Source organism: Penaeus chinensis, chromosome 19, assembly GCF_019202785.1.
Source record: "Penaeus chinensis breed Huanghai No. 1 chromosome 19, ASM1920278v2, whole genome shotgun sequence".
NCBI lineage: Eukaryota > Metazoa > Arthropoda > Malacostraca > Decapoda > Penaeidae > Penaeus > Penaeus chinensis.
Genome location: NC_061837.1, coordinates 38,601,409 through 38,616,408, shown reverse-complemented (window position 1 = coordinate 38,616,408; position 15,000 = coordinate 38,601,409). Strand labels below are relative to the sequence as shown.

General features: G+C 45.5%; 1 protein-coding gene across 1 annotated transcript in view; it reads left to right on the top strand.

Annotated features, from left to right (window-relative positions):
- LOC125035014 (glutamate receptor 1-like) overlaps nucleotides 1-12,170 on the top strand; it is a 17,608-nt gene extending 5,438 nt beyond the window's left edge. Inside the window, exons 6-10 of the mRNA XM_047627058.1 lie at nucleotides 909-1,123; nucleotides 1,468-1,623; nucleotides 9,123-9,229; nucleotides 10,772-10,932; nucleotides 12,061-12,170. Of these exons, the coding sequence (XP_047483014.1) occupies nucleotides 909-1,123; nucleotides 1,468-1,623; nucleotides 9,123-9,229; nucleotides 10,772-10,932; nucleotides 12,061-12,170 (749 nt within the window). The remainder of the gene's footprint in view (nucleotides 1-908; nucleotides 1,124-1,467; nucleotides 1,624-9,122; nucleotides 9,230-10,771; nucleotides 10,933-12,060) is intronic.
- The last annotated feature ends 2,830 nt before the right edge of the window (nucleotides 12,171-15,000 follow it).

Here is a 15,000-nt window from a genome sequence, read left to right as displayed (position 1 = left end):
TAAACAGACGGACAGACAGATAGACAGACAGACAGACAGGCAGACAGACAGATAAACAGACAGACAGACAGACAGATAGACAGACAGATAGACAGACAGACAGATAGACAGGCAGATAGACAGACAGAAAGACAGACAGAGAGAGAGACAAATATACAAAGATATACAAAATTCAAAATAGATCTATATATAGCAAAGGAAAATCCATTACTTTTTCCTCTTACTTCAGGTTAAAACATCACCGATCGAAAGAAATCGTATTACCTGATTAGAAAAAATAAATAAATGAATAAATAAATAAAATAAAATAAAGCAAAAAATACACTGCTCAGGTTACGATGTTTAAGATCTTTTCACCACTGCCACCGTGAGGCAGAGATGGCCAGACGTACAGACAGACAATAAAAGATTTAGACAGCAGTTTCAGGCTGAGGAGTTCACCCTGTCTGTTCCCACCCTATCTTCCGCCTCGTCATACGGCCCTTGTCGTTGGTGTCACAGTCCATCCGCTGCGTCACCGTTGGCCTCACTCCCCCTGGAGGGAGGCGCTCCTGACTGCGTTTGGTCCAGAGGGATTGAATAGACAGTCTGGAACCTCAGCCTTTTAAGTCTTACTGAGATACAGTTTGCCGTCTTATACAGCACAACCACCACCTCTTCCTCTTCTTCCTAATCCTCTTTCTTCTCTTCCTCCTCGTCCTCCTCCTTCTCCTCCTCTTCCTCTTTTTCTTCCTCCTCCTCTCTCCCCCCCCCCTCCTCCTCCTCCTCCTCCTCCTCCTCCCCCCTCCCTCTCCTCCTTTTCCCCCTCCTCCTCTCCCCCCTCCTCCTCCTCCTCTTCCCCCCCTTCCCCCCTCCACCTCCCCCCCTCCTCCTGCTGCTTAACCCCCCCCCCCTCCCCCCGTCTTCAGCCGTGGCTCGCGTGCCCTCCAGCGCCCACGTCCGCGTGGTCGCCGGCGTGTGGCTCGTGGCGTCCCTCGTGGTCGGCGCCGTCTACCGCTCCAACCTCAAGGCCATGCTGATCCTGCCCAAGTTCTACCTCCCGTTCGACACCCTGGCCCAGTTCGCGGCCACGGACATCCAGCTGTTCACGCCCAAGAATGGGCTCATGGACAGGGCAATCCAGGTGGGGCGGGGGGGGGGGGGGTGATGAGAACGATGATGAGAGTTATGACAATGATGATAATAGTGGTGATAAAAATAGTGAGAGATAGTGATATCAATAATGATAATAATGATGTTAATGATAAAAATAGTGAGAGATAGTGATATCAATAATGATAATAATGATGTTAATGATAAAAATAATGATAGCAATAGGTAATGATAGGTAATAACAATAACGCTAACAAAACTGATACCCAAGGATTCTCCAACACGAAGCTAACACTAACCAGCCCTAACCCGCGCCTCCCTTCCTCCCCTTCCTTCTCCCCTCTTCCCCCTCTTCCCCCCCCCACCCACCCACAGGAGGCGCCCCCGGACTCGCTCCTGGGAAGGCTGAAGGACCGGAAGATCGCCCACCAAGAGCTCTTCAGGGCTTTCCAGGGCGTGAAGGAAGGGATCTTCGCCGGCTCGGGTTCCCAGGTCTCCGGCTGGTTCTTCCTTCATAACGACTTCTCGCTGGTCAGTGTTTCTTCTCCTTTTTTTTTTTTTTTTTTTTTAGCCTCCGGGCTAGTACAGTAGTAACGTGTCGGCCTCTCATCCGAGGGGTCGGCGGTTCGCGCCCCGCCCAGGCGCGAGAAGTTGCAATTGTCGCCTGGAGGTTACTGCTGTGACTGGGCACCACGGCGGGTAAGGACTAAGCCGAGTCCGCACCAGCTGACACACGTTAGCGAGTCGGCATTAGTCGACACAGGCCGGGCTCCCCTAATGGGCATAGCCCGGGAGAGGCTCAGCTTCGTATATCGGACTTATCCTTATCTCCTTTTTTCTCATTCTTTCTTTCTTCTTCTTCGTCTGTTTTTCCGTTTTCTCTTAGCCTCCTTCTTTTTCTTTATTTCTTCTTCTTTTCCGTCTTTCCGTTAGTGTTTCTTCTCCTTTTTCTCATTCTTTCTTTCTTCTTCTTCGTCTGCTTTTCCTTATTCTCCGTCTCCTTCCTTTCTTTATTTCTTCTCCGTCTCCTTCTTTGTTTCTTCTTCGTCTCCTCTTCTTTATTCTCCATCTCCTCCCTTGTTTATTTTTCTTCTTCTTCTGTTCTTCCTTGTTTCCGTCTCTTTCTTCTCCTTTGTTTCTTCATCTCCTTCTTTTTCTTTGTTTAATTTTCTTCTTCTCCTGGTCTTCCTTGTCCGTCCGTGTCCTTCCTTTTCTTTTTTCTTCTTCTACTGCTCTACTACTTCTCCGTTTCCTTCTTATTATTTTTCTCTTTCTTCTTCTGCTCTTCCTTCTTATCCGTCGCCTTCGTTTTCTTCTATTTCTTTTTCCTCTTTCTTTCTAATTTCACTTCGCCGAGAACGACTGGTATTTCAAGTGGAGTTAAGAATAGTAAGTTTTTCTCTCTCTCTGTCTCACATACACACACACACACACACACACACACACACACACACACACACACACACACACACACACACACATATATATATATATGTGTGTGTGTGTGTGTGTGTGTGTGTGTGCGCGTGTGTGTTTATATATATATATATATACATATAAATACACACACACACACACATTCACACACACACACACACACACACACATATATATATGTGTGTGTGTATATGTGTGTGTTTATGTGTGTATATGTATTGTTCGTCTTCTACGATTGCTTGGTGTTTCTCCATGATGCTTGAGGGTGAAGAAAACACCGATGAAATCTAAAGTAGGTTCATTGGAGATCAGCTCTGACAAAATAAATACGGAACTCTTCCTGTTCCTCTGCCCCACACGCCAGGCTCCGTCTGCGACTGTCTACTGTCAGACGTGTGACTACAGAGACAAACTAAAATGTTGTACTCTATAACTTACAGAGATTCTCACTCTTTCTTATAAGTGACATGCTACACATAATATAAACTAAACATAATGTTCTATATTTCACATGGTAGAACATATCACACAAAACACAGTGTATAATATATAATCACATAATTATCACTAACTACGTACGATAATAATGTCATCACAATACGTATGCACTGGCATCACAACGTGGCACTTACAACTCACTTCATTGTCATAACTCACTTCATTTCACAACCCACATCTCCCTCCCCCCTTTACGTTCACTAGCGAGAGTCTTGAACGGACTCCGAACGTTGAGGTTCAACAGACACAGATGGGGCGGAAGATCCTGGTGCGTCGTCTTCCAAATCTGTCGAGTTTCCAATCGTGAGCTGTGTAGGGCGCAAGAAACGTCGATTGCGCCACAGTATCCGACCACTTGGCAGCCTGATGTGATAATCACGAGATTTGCCAATACCCATGACAGTGCCGACCTTATCCCAACGCTTGGATGTGGGATCCTGGATTCGCACCTGCGCCCCAATCTCTAACTTGGAAAGGGAGTGGGCACGCTTGTCATAGCGGGTCTTCACGTCCTTGGCCCGTACTGCGGCACGACGGTCGCAGTCCTCAGCCTTGGTCTGCCACTCCTTCATGAAGGCACTAGAGTGGGCAGGCACACAGGAGCGAAGGGGCATGCCAAACAGAATCTGCGCAGGAGATCGACCAGTGAAGTTTGAGGTGTTACGTAACTCCAGTAATCCTCTGTCAAACTCCTCACTGTCAATATTTCCGTTGGGTGCTGTCTTCATGATCAGATACTTGACTTTCTTGACAACAGCCTCTGCATGCCCATTGGACTGTGGGTAATGGGGGCTTGACATAGCATGACGTACTCCCCATCGCTGAAGAAAGGTTGCAAATTCCCGGCTGGAGAACTGAGGTCCGCCATCAGTGCGCAGGCGAACTAGCACACCCAGATCACGGAACATATGCCGGAAGAATCTGATCGTCGAAACACTTGTTGCATTAGTTCCACATGGGATGACAACAGGCCATCCGGAGAGTCGGTCAGCATACACCAAGAAGTGTTTTCCAGCAACACTAAAAAAGTCTGCCGACACAGACATAAATGGTCTTGTGGGTTTGTGATCCAACATCAGTGGCTCTTGTTGCTGACTAGGCTGTAAGCGCTGGCATGGCTCACAGGCACAAACAGTGTTTACAATGTCTGCATTAATGCCTGGCCAAAAGACTGTCTGCTGTGCACGAAGCTTTGTTGCTTCCACGCCACAGTGGCTTTCATGCAGGCGAGCTAGGGTGCTACGGCGTGAAGAAACAGGGACAACCACTCTAGGTCCATACAGCACCAAGTCACTATCGTTGTACAACTCATTGCGAATTTTCCAGTACGGACGCAGGGCACTTGGTAGGTTGTAGCGGTCCTTGGGCAACCCTGACTTCACATGATGAAGCAGCTCCTCATAAGAAGCATCCTTAGAGGCAGCTGTACGCAATTCTTCCATGAAGAGATCTTCTTGCTCGTCTATGGCTTCTGATGCTTTAGTCGACTGAACAGCCTGCAGAGCTACAATCTTGACGGAAGTGTCCATTTCAGCATCGAAGGCACCATCCTCCACCGTTGGGCGACTCACAGGTGACCGGGAAAGGGCATCAGGGATGCACAACTCCTTACCTGCACGCCACATTGCGGTAAAAATGTAGGGCGCAATCTCGTCTTTCATGCGCTGGAGGCGAGGGTTTTCAATTGCATCCAAGGAATAATGGTTCAAAATAGGAACCAATGGACGGTGATCCGTCACCACGCTAAAGTGCTGAAGTCCACGAAGATAAAACTTGCACTTGCTGATGGCCCAAACGACAGCTTGCATTTCCAATTCGACGGTTGCATACCGCGTTTCTGTATCTGTCAAGAAACGGGAACCACATTGCACCATCTTGTATCTTCCAGCACCGTGGTCCTGCAACAACACATAGCCAAGGCCGTAGAGTCTGGAGGCGTCGGTCTGCAGAATGGTGGGAAGGGTTGGATCAAACGTCGCAAGTATGGGGGGCCCTGACAAAGCTTGTTTAGTGTCATTAAAAGCTTTGGTGTGGTCTGCTGTCCAAGTAAAAGCTCTCTTCAGGCTCATCAATGGGCGGAGTGGGGCTGCAGCAGTCGAAATCTTAGGCGTAAACTCTGCCAGTTGATTTACCAAGCCCATAAATGATCGAAGATCAGTCAGATTTGCAGGGGTAGGAAACTCTGCAATGGCTTTTACCTTCTCTGGGTCTGCTTCAATACCATTATGTGATAGTTTGTACCCACAGAAGCTGGCTTCAGATGCAGCCACAATGAACTTCTCTGCATTAAGCGTTATCCCGTGCTGTCGACACCTTGACAGGACTTCGTTTACACGTTGAAGGTGTGAGAGGTAGTCCTCATCATGTAGGAGAATGTCGTCCACAACCTTAATGCAGTTTGTTACTCCCTGAAGTGCCCTGTCAACTCGTAGACAAAAGGCGTCTCCTGTTGCTGCAAAACCCATGGGACCACGACAGTATCTGAAACGTCCATAAGGAGTGATAAATGTCGTCAGGTGTTGATCATCATCATGCAGGGGTAGTTGCCAATAACCACAAAGAGCATCCACAGTTGTGAAGAACTTTGACTGCGGACTGATACTTCTGATGGCTGTAAATGGCGTCGGAGAAGGGTGGGCAGGGCGAGAGACTTGCCTGTTGAGCTTTGATAGATCAGTGGTAATACGAACACCACCATTTGCTTTGGGAACAACAACCATTGGATGACACCATTCTGATGGTTCATCCTCCACTGGCTTTAAGATGCCTTGGGTCACTAATGACTCGAGCTCCTTTCTTGTTGGTTCCTGAAAAGCCAAGGGAATCATTCTAGGGGTGTGGATCGCGAAGGGCGTGGCATTCTCCCGCAGATGAATTCTCATGGGAGGGCCTACCATCATCTTAAGTGGCCCAGACTGCAAGTCGTCCTTCTTCACCAACACATCTGCATACTGATGCAGGAAGTACTTCCTTGCTTCTTCAGGTGACTTCAGCTGGTTCAGCGGTAAAGGCAGCAACTGAGGAGGGTTCGACATTGGTGTATTGCCCAGTCCATGGACTCGACTGGCAATGTGCACATCCGATATCTGCCTTGGGAAATAGTCCGGAACAATACCCAATTCCTTGCAATCAGTCCAAGAGAGCAGCGGGGTTGTAAGCGAAGGCTGAATATCAATCCAACATGTAGTCGAACGGTTGCCATAGGTGATGATTCCACGAAAAGATCCAGCCGCTGGTGGCATCTGGGACCCGTCCGCATTGTAGTATACTGTCTCTGCCGGTGGTGCTAAGTCTTCCTTTGAGAGGCCGAGACTACTAAGATGCTGGAGTCCAATGACAGTCGTGTCTGCACCTGTGTCAGGAATGATGGCAAGACTACCTGATAAATCGTTATGCCGAATTGACACGCGGACTTTAGGGGAAGGCTGAGGTTTCAGTCGTGCAGTAGAGGTGACACTCCTGGCAAATGACACTGAAGGGGATACTGAACTTACTACCTTCAATTCATGATTGGTGTCCTCTTCTTTTGTCTTAGCCTTTCGTTGCTTTGGGCAGCATTTATCATAGTGTCCCTGCCGGTTGCACACCTTGCATTTGGCATGCCTGGCAGGACACTTTGAAGCAGTAGCCCAGTGGCCTTTCTTACCACAAGCACGACATGTGGAAGTGGTGGCCCTGCACAAACCTTTTTCATGCTGACGACCACAGCAGTTGCAGGCCTTATTCGGCAGAGGTGAGCCAGGCCTCATCTTGGACTTCTGCTTCAGGGCAGCCTTTTTCTCTCTTTTATATTGGGAAACAGCACGTGAAGAAACTGTGTCCTTCAAAGCAGATGATGCAGTCTTTGACGATTCATGAGACCTGCATTTCTCCAAAACATCCTGCAACGTCGCTGAGCGGTCCATTTCAATGAGCTTCTGGGTAAGTTCCTCATCTCGTATACCCATTAGAATGCCGTGTTTCTTCCACTGCTCACAGCATGCTTGGTCCTGTGCCTTGCAAAGGTCTATCTCCTGCGACAAGATTTTCAGCCGTATCCAAAAGTCATCGAAGCTCTCGCCGTCTGCTTGCTTGCACTCGGAGAAGGCCTTCCGACGCAGTGCCTCATTACTTGCATTTTTGATATGCGTTTCGAGCTTTGTCAAGACATCGTCCACTGAGCATGTTGGGTCTGCGGGCACGTCCAACTTGTGCTCCAGCACCCGTCGCATCTCAGAGGTAAGGCACATGCGTAGCTGTATATGCTGCTTTGATAACGGCAGGTTGAGGAGATCCACCATCACAGCATAATCGGACCATTCGCGCTTCCATTCTCGAAACTGTTGGGGACTCGCATCTGCTGTTAATGCTTTCGGAGGCTGTATTGTTGCCTTCGGGGTCGGCGGAGTATGAGAAGCAGTGGACGCGGCAGAACTGCTCACTGGCGAACTCGCAGGTTGCTGGGGAGTGAGGCGAAGGATCAGCTCCTGAAAACGAGCAGACTCCTCGTTCCTGCGTGCGTCTTCCTCCTTCCGGCGGGCTTCTTCCTCCTTCCGGCGGGCTTCTTCCTCCTTCCGGCGGGCTTCTTCCTCCTTCCGGCGGGTGTCTTCCCTCTTGTCATCCCTCTGAATTATCCACTGCAGCAATGTAGCAACATCTGTGGGAGGTGGGGTGCTGGCACTGGCTCCTGGTGGCTCTTCAAGGCTGGAGTCAGGCTTCTCAGGGTCGCTCTTACTGGTATCTTCTTTTTTCTTCCCTTTACCCATTGTAACGTGGTAAGGGTGTCAAGATTATACAGCAAAATCGCCGAAAATCCGGTGAAAATACGTAAAAGTAGAGCGAGGCAGCTAGTGTTGTGGCACTCGTGTGCGCGGTGCCAATGCGGTGACGTCACGGCGGACACGTGCGGGCAGGCGAGCCGCGAGCGCGAGAGATCAGTCGCTCACGAAGCGTCGTAGAGAGCGCAGGAATATACCTTGCTCCTACAAAACCTTAATATGCTTCGGTCCGGCTCCCTTATGTAACAAATAATATCCCCTGAGCACACTAAACACTGCACGAACACTATAGGCACTGCACAATACACATCACTACACTATAGGCACTGCACAATACACATCACTACACTATAGGCACTGCACAATACACATCACTACACTATAGGCACTGCACAATACACATCACTACACTATAGGCACTGCACAATACACATCACTACACTATAGGCACTGCACAATACACATCACTACACTATAGGCACTGCACAATACACATCACTACACTATAGGCACTGCACAATACACATCACTACACTATAGCACCACACTGCTGCAAATGAAGTACACTGCCGAGCGGGTTGATTGCTGACCTAGCACGAGGGTGGACGAGGCGCGGGGCCGGCGACAGGCCATGAGGTCGCGGAGGCTTGGGGCAGGCAACAATAACAGGCATCAGAACTGAATTTGCTGGATCACTGCGCCATGTTCGTCTTCTACGTTTGATTGGTGTTTCTCCATGATGCTTGAGGGTGAAGAAAACACCGATGAAATCTAAAGTTGGTTCATTGGAGATCAGCTCTGACAAAATAAATACGGAACTCTTCCTGTTCCTCTGCCCCACACGCCAGGCTCCGTCTGCGACTGTCTACTGCCAGACGTGTGACTACAGAGACAAACTAAAATGTTGTACTCTATAACATACAGAGATTCTCACTCTTTCTTATAAGTGATATGCTACACATAATATAAAATAAACATAATGTTCTATATTTCACATGGTAGAACATATCACACAAAACACAGTGTATAATATATAATCACATAATTATCACTAACTACGTACGATAATAATGGCATCACAACGTGGCACTCACAACTCACTTCATTGTCATAACTCACTTCATTTCACAACCCACATGTATGTGTGTGTGTGTATGTGTGCATGTGTGTGTGTGTGTTTACACATATATATTTATATTTATGCATGTAACTCTCTTTCTCTCTCCCTTTATATATATATATATATATATATATATATATATATATATATATATATATATATATATAAGGGAATCAGTAGGAAGAAACGAAAATGATAAACGCTCTATGACTCCACAGACAGGGGAATGCAACACTTACATGATGTCTGAGCTGATGTTCCAAACGACGAGTCAGTGTCTGGCCTTTCCCAAAGGGTCTCGTCTGAAAGCAAAAGTGGATCGAGTGTGAGTTAAGCTTTATATTCCATGTTGTTTTTTTGCTACTGTTGCCTTGTTTTTAGTGGATGTGTTGTGGTGTAATATTGGAAGGGTCTATTAGAGATCGATGTACAAATGTGGTGATGTATAGGATGTAATAATGGCATATGATGGTGTGATATATTATATTTGTTTGGGTTCTTATTGTAATTACTTTGAGAGTGACATTGACTCCTGAATATGTTGTCAAGGTGATTGAACTCTCTCCCTTCCCTCTCCTTCTCACTCTCACTTCTCTGCAACTTCTTCCATCCCTTCTTCCTCTCTCTCACTCCTTTCCTCCGTGTCCTTCTCCTTCTCATTCGCCTCCACCCTCCCTTCTCCTTCTCCCTCTCTTTCATCCCTCTCCCCTTTTCTTTTCTCCACAACCCTTTCCCTCTCATCCCCCCACCCTCCCCTTTCTCTCCTCGTCAACTCTCCTCAACTCCCTCCATCCCTCTCCTTCTCTTCCCTCCTCTCCCTGTACCTCCCTCCCCTCCGCAACCCCTCCCTCTCTCACCCCCTCCTTTCCCCCACTCTCATCTCTGCAACTTTCTCCTCTACTTCTCCCTCCCTTTCCCACTCTCCCTCCCTCCCCTCTCCTCCATCCCTCTCCCTCTTCTTCCCTCTCCCTCCTTCTCCCTTTCCCTCTCCATCTCCCTCTTTTTCCGTCTCTGTCTCCCTCTCCCTCTCCTCCATCCCTCTCCCTCTTCTTCCATCTCCTTCTCTTTCCCTCTCCCTCTCCCTCTCCCTATCCCTCTCCCTCTCACTCTCCTTCATCCCTCTCCCTCTTCTTCCCTCTCCCTCTCTCTCTTTCTCTCTCGCTCTCCCTCTCCCTCATCCTCTCACTCTCTTCCATCTCTCTCCCTCTTCTTCCCTCTCCTTCTCTTTTCCTCTCCGTCTCCCCCCCCCTCTCCCTCTCCTCCATCCCTCTCCCTCTTCTTCCCTCTCCCTCTCCCTCTTCTCCATCCCTCTCCCTCTTCTTCCCTCTCTCTCTCTCTCTCTCTCTCCCTATCCTTCTCCCTCTCCTCCATCCCTCTCCCTCTTCTTCCCTCTCCCTCCCTCTCCGTCTCCCTCCCTCCCCTCTCCTCCATCCCTCTCCCTCTTCTTCCCTCTCCCTCTCTTTCCCTCTCCGTCTCCCTCTCCCTCTCACTCTCCTCCATCTCTCTCCCTGCTCTTCCCTCTCCCTCTTTCACCCTCTCCGTCTCCCTCTCCCTCCCTCTCCCTCTCCCTCTCCCTCTCCCTCTCCCTCCTCTCTCCTCCATCTCTCTCTTCTTCTTCCCTCTCCCTCTTTCTCCCTCTCCGTCTCCCTCTCTCTCCCTCTCCCTCTCCCTCCATCCCTCTCCCTCTTCTTCTCTCTCCCTCTTCTTCCCTCTCCCTCTCCCTTTCCTTCCACTCTCCTCCATCTCTCTCTTCTTCTTCCCTCTCCGTCTCCCTCTCCCTCTCCTCCATCCCTCTCCCGCTTCCTCTCCCTCCCTCCCCTCTCCTCCATCCCTCTACCCCCCCCCCCCGCCCTTCCCCCCCGCACAGGATCCACGGCCTGAAGGAGTTCGGGATCCTCGACCACCTCCTGCGCCGCACCATCCACAACGCGACCGAGTGCCTTAAGCCCCTCAGCGCCCAAGCCGACAACTCCCTTCGGCCGCTGGAACTCGGGGACTTCCACGGCGTCTTCAGCATCTACTTAGGAGGTCGGAAGGGGGAGGGAGGAGGAGGGGAGGGAGAGGGGGAGGGGGGGGGGAGGGGGAGGGGGAGGGAGGTGATGTTCGTCCTCGTGTTTCTTCTGTAGATGTAATGAGGTCGAAATAAGATGTAGGTTCTTTATCCTGCTGTTTATTGGGCATCTGTACAGAGAGCAAGAAAGGGTGACAGTTGGACTGTCTTCTCTCCATATATATATGTGTGTGTGTGTGGTGTGTGTGTGCGTGTGTGTGTGTGTGTGTGTGTGTGTGTGTGTGTGTGTGTGTGTGTGTGTGTGTGTGTGTGTGTGTGTGTGTGTGTGTGTGTCTGTGTTGGCAGACAAACTCGAGGGGTTGGCAATTAGGCTCTGTAATTGTTGTCATCTTGGGTGTATCTGTTTTACAAGGTAGAAATGAATATGTACAAAGGCATAGGTAAACATGACACAGATTTCATATATTCACAGGAGGGGCAGGGAGAGGGAGGGGGAGGGAGAGGGGAGAAGAGGGACATGGAGGGGGTGGGAGGGGAAGTGGGAGGGAAGGGGAGGGAGAGGGAGGGGAAGAAGGATGGGAGGGGAGGAAGGGGAAGGGGAGGTGGAGGTGGAGGTGGAGGTGGAGGTGGAGGTGGAGGTGGAGGTGGAGGTGGAGGTGGAGGTGGAGGTGGAGGTGGAGGTGGAGGTGGAGGTGGAGGTGGAGGTGGAGGTGGAGGTAAAGGAGGAGGAGGAGGAGGAGGAGGAGGAAGAGGAGAAGGAGGAGGAGGAGTAGAAGGAGGACATACAAGAAGAAGAGGTGGAGGAAAATGAAACAACTCTCAAGGGCGTGAGTGTGGTGTGGGCGTCGGTGATGAGGTGGTTGTGACTTGCTGTTTCTTTTGTGTATATATAATTGCACGCGTTTATGTCAGTTTGTGCAAGTGTGTGTTTGCGTGTATGTGTGAGTATAAGTGTGTGTGTGTGTGTGTGTGTGTATGCGTGTGTGTGTGTCTGAATGTTTATCCGTGACCATACACAAAAATGCACAACACTGAAACCAATAGATAATGAACATACGTGAAATCTAAACTCAAATCCCCGATGAACAAATCGAACAGAGACACAAAATCTCATCTCGGTAACCCCCCTCCCCCCCCCTTCCCAGGCATGGTCCTCTGCACCTTCGTCTTCCTCGCCGAAAGGGTCATCGGTTCTCGAGCCAAGAAAAGGTCAGAGGTTGAGGTCACTGGAGGGCAGAGAGGACGAAGACCTTAGGCCGGACGTGACCTTGGAACCTTTGACCTGTGGAATATGGAATGGTCGCTGGATAAGGAATTTCTTAAGAGTAGTGTTGTGTAGTTCATGTCAAATTCAGTAGATATATTTGTGCTTGATTACTTTGATTATTATGTCTTTCAAACTCATCATTAATGGCATAGATAACGATTGCGTTTTTATTGCAATTATCGTTCATATTGACATAATTGTTACTTGCATTCTTACTGGTGTTATTGGGATGATCCTTATTGCCATTGATTTATCACTCTTGTTATTGTTTTCCCTTTTCTTTTGTTACTATTTTGGTCTTCTTCACTTGCTGAAATAAGTAAGCTAGGCTATTATAAAAATATATATATATATATATATATATATATATATATATATATATTATCTTATTTGAAACTTGAATCATAATGCGAAATATGTTAATAGCGATTTATCATAGATGAGCAATAATAACAATGATTTATATAATGAAAAATCATTCATTAATAATCCAAAAGACAGGACTAAAATCATATCCTTTAGAGTGTCTCTCCTATTATTTTGCATGTTAATAGACCTCTTCTGTTAAGAAACTGGAAAATATGGAACAAAAAAATGTCTTTCAAATTCCGTTGAATAATAGCACGATCAGTCCTATTAGATCTTACGCTAATTTTGGAAGATGAGGCGAGTCACGTAAACTAGGGTCTAGGGCCCTGCGCGCGATGCCATGTCGGGTTTAGCTAACGATGCATCAGGATTCTAAAAGCAAAATGGCACGTCTTATTGCAGCAGCCAAAATGAGTGATGGTAACACTGGTACTCTTGCAATAATTCAGTCAATAAAAGATGTTTTGAATATATTCATCACCAGTCACCTCACACACACACACACACACACACACACACACACACACACACACACACACACACACACACACACACATATATATGTGTGTGTGTGTGTGTGTGTGTATTAATTTTGATTAATAACTGTGTAATCTGAAATATAATAAACGTATCAGCAAACTGTACAAACTATTTAATCTCCTATTCCTCAAGGCATCTTCCTTCCATCACCTTCCATTACTCATGTAGGACTAGATAGGTAATGTCTATGGAGCTAGTTAGATCCTAGTTGCACACTCCTTTTAGTGGGTCGTGTGGCATGGGTGGTTTAGTACTGGCCCTCCGGTTTCATACCCGGAATGACTTAGGTTCGAGGCCAGGTCAGGGAGGGTTATATACACATTTACATATAACCCATATATGGATATGCAAAGGAATTTTGTGTGCATGAATACATGCACACTAAGACACACACACACACAAACACACACACACACACACACACACACACACACACACACACACACACACACACACACACACACACACACACACACACACACACACACGCCATCTGTCTTCTCCACACTTCCACAGAGATGAAAATGGATAGACAAAGAGGCAAATGCACACACACACACACACACACGCGCGCACAAACACCCACACAAGCATATATTTATTCTCTATCTTCTATAAATCTATCATTCTATCTATCTATCAATCTACTTATCAATCACCATACATATAGAAATGTATATATATTCAGTAATAATCAACTACTATAGTGATGATAATAAAGATAATTATAATGATAATCCCAATAAATTAATAACAACACTGATAGTAATGGATATGAAAATAACAATAGTAACTAATAATGACTACAATTATGCTAATTATTATGATAATAAAGATATTGATAATTATTATGATAGTAATAATAAGGATAATGATAACACTAAAAATGATAATAATGATAATAACCATAGTAATAATAATGATGATGATAATAATAATAATAATTATGATAATAATAAGGACAATTGTAATATTGATAATGATAATAATAAAAATAATAAAGACAATAATAATGTTAATACTATCAATAATTATAATAATGATGATAACAGCATAACAATAACAATAGCAATAAAAATAATAATGATAATGATATTAATACTGGTATCAGTCGTAGTAGTAGCAATAATAATAATAATAATAATAATAATAATAATAATAATAATGATTTTTATGATAATAATAGTCATAATAATAATAATAATGATATTATTATTATCATCATGATTATTATTATCATTATCAGCATTACCATTATTGCTATTAATTTTATCATCATTGTTGCTGTTGCTTATGAACCAAAATTTCTGCTGCCTCCACCCCTCCCTTACTTAGCCTGATAATGATAATAATAATAATAATAGTAATGATAATAATAATGATAATAATGATAATAATAATAATAATAACAATAACAATAATGATGATAATAATGATAACAACAACAACAACAATAATAATAATAATAATAATAATAAAGATAATAATAATGATGATAATAATAACGATAATACTAATAATGATAGTAATAATGATGATAATAATAAGAGTAATGATAATGAAAATAAAGGTAATGATGATGATGGCGATGATGATGATAATAATAATAATAATAATAATAATAATAATAATAATAATAATAATGATGATAATAATAGTAATAACAATAATGATAATGCTAATAATAATGATAATGATAATAACAATTTTAACAATGATAATAATAATGATGATAACATTAATGATAATAACAGCGGTAAGATAACTATTATGATAATAGGGTTGATAATGATAATTATAATATCAATAAGATGATGATAATGACGATATAACGATCTTAATGATAATGATAATAACTAGTAATGATAATGATGATAATATCAATAACAATAGCAATGATAATAATAAT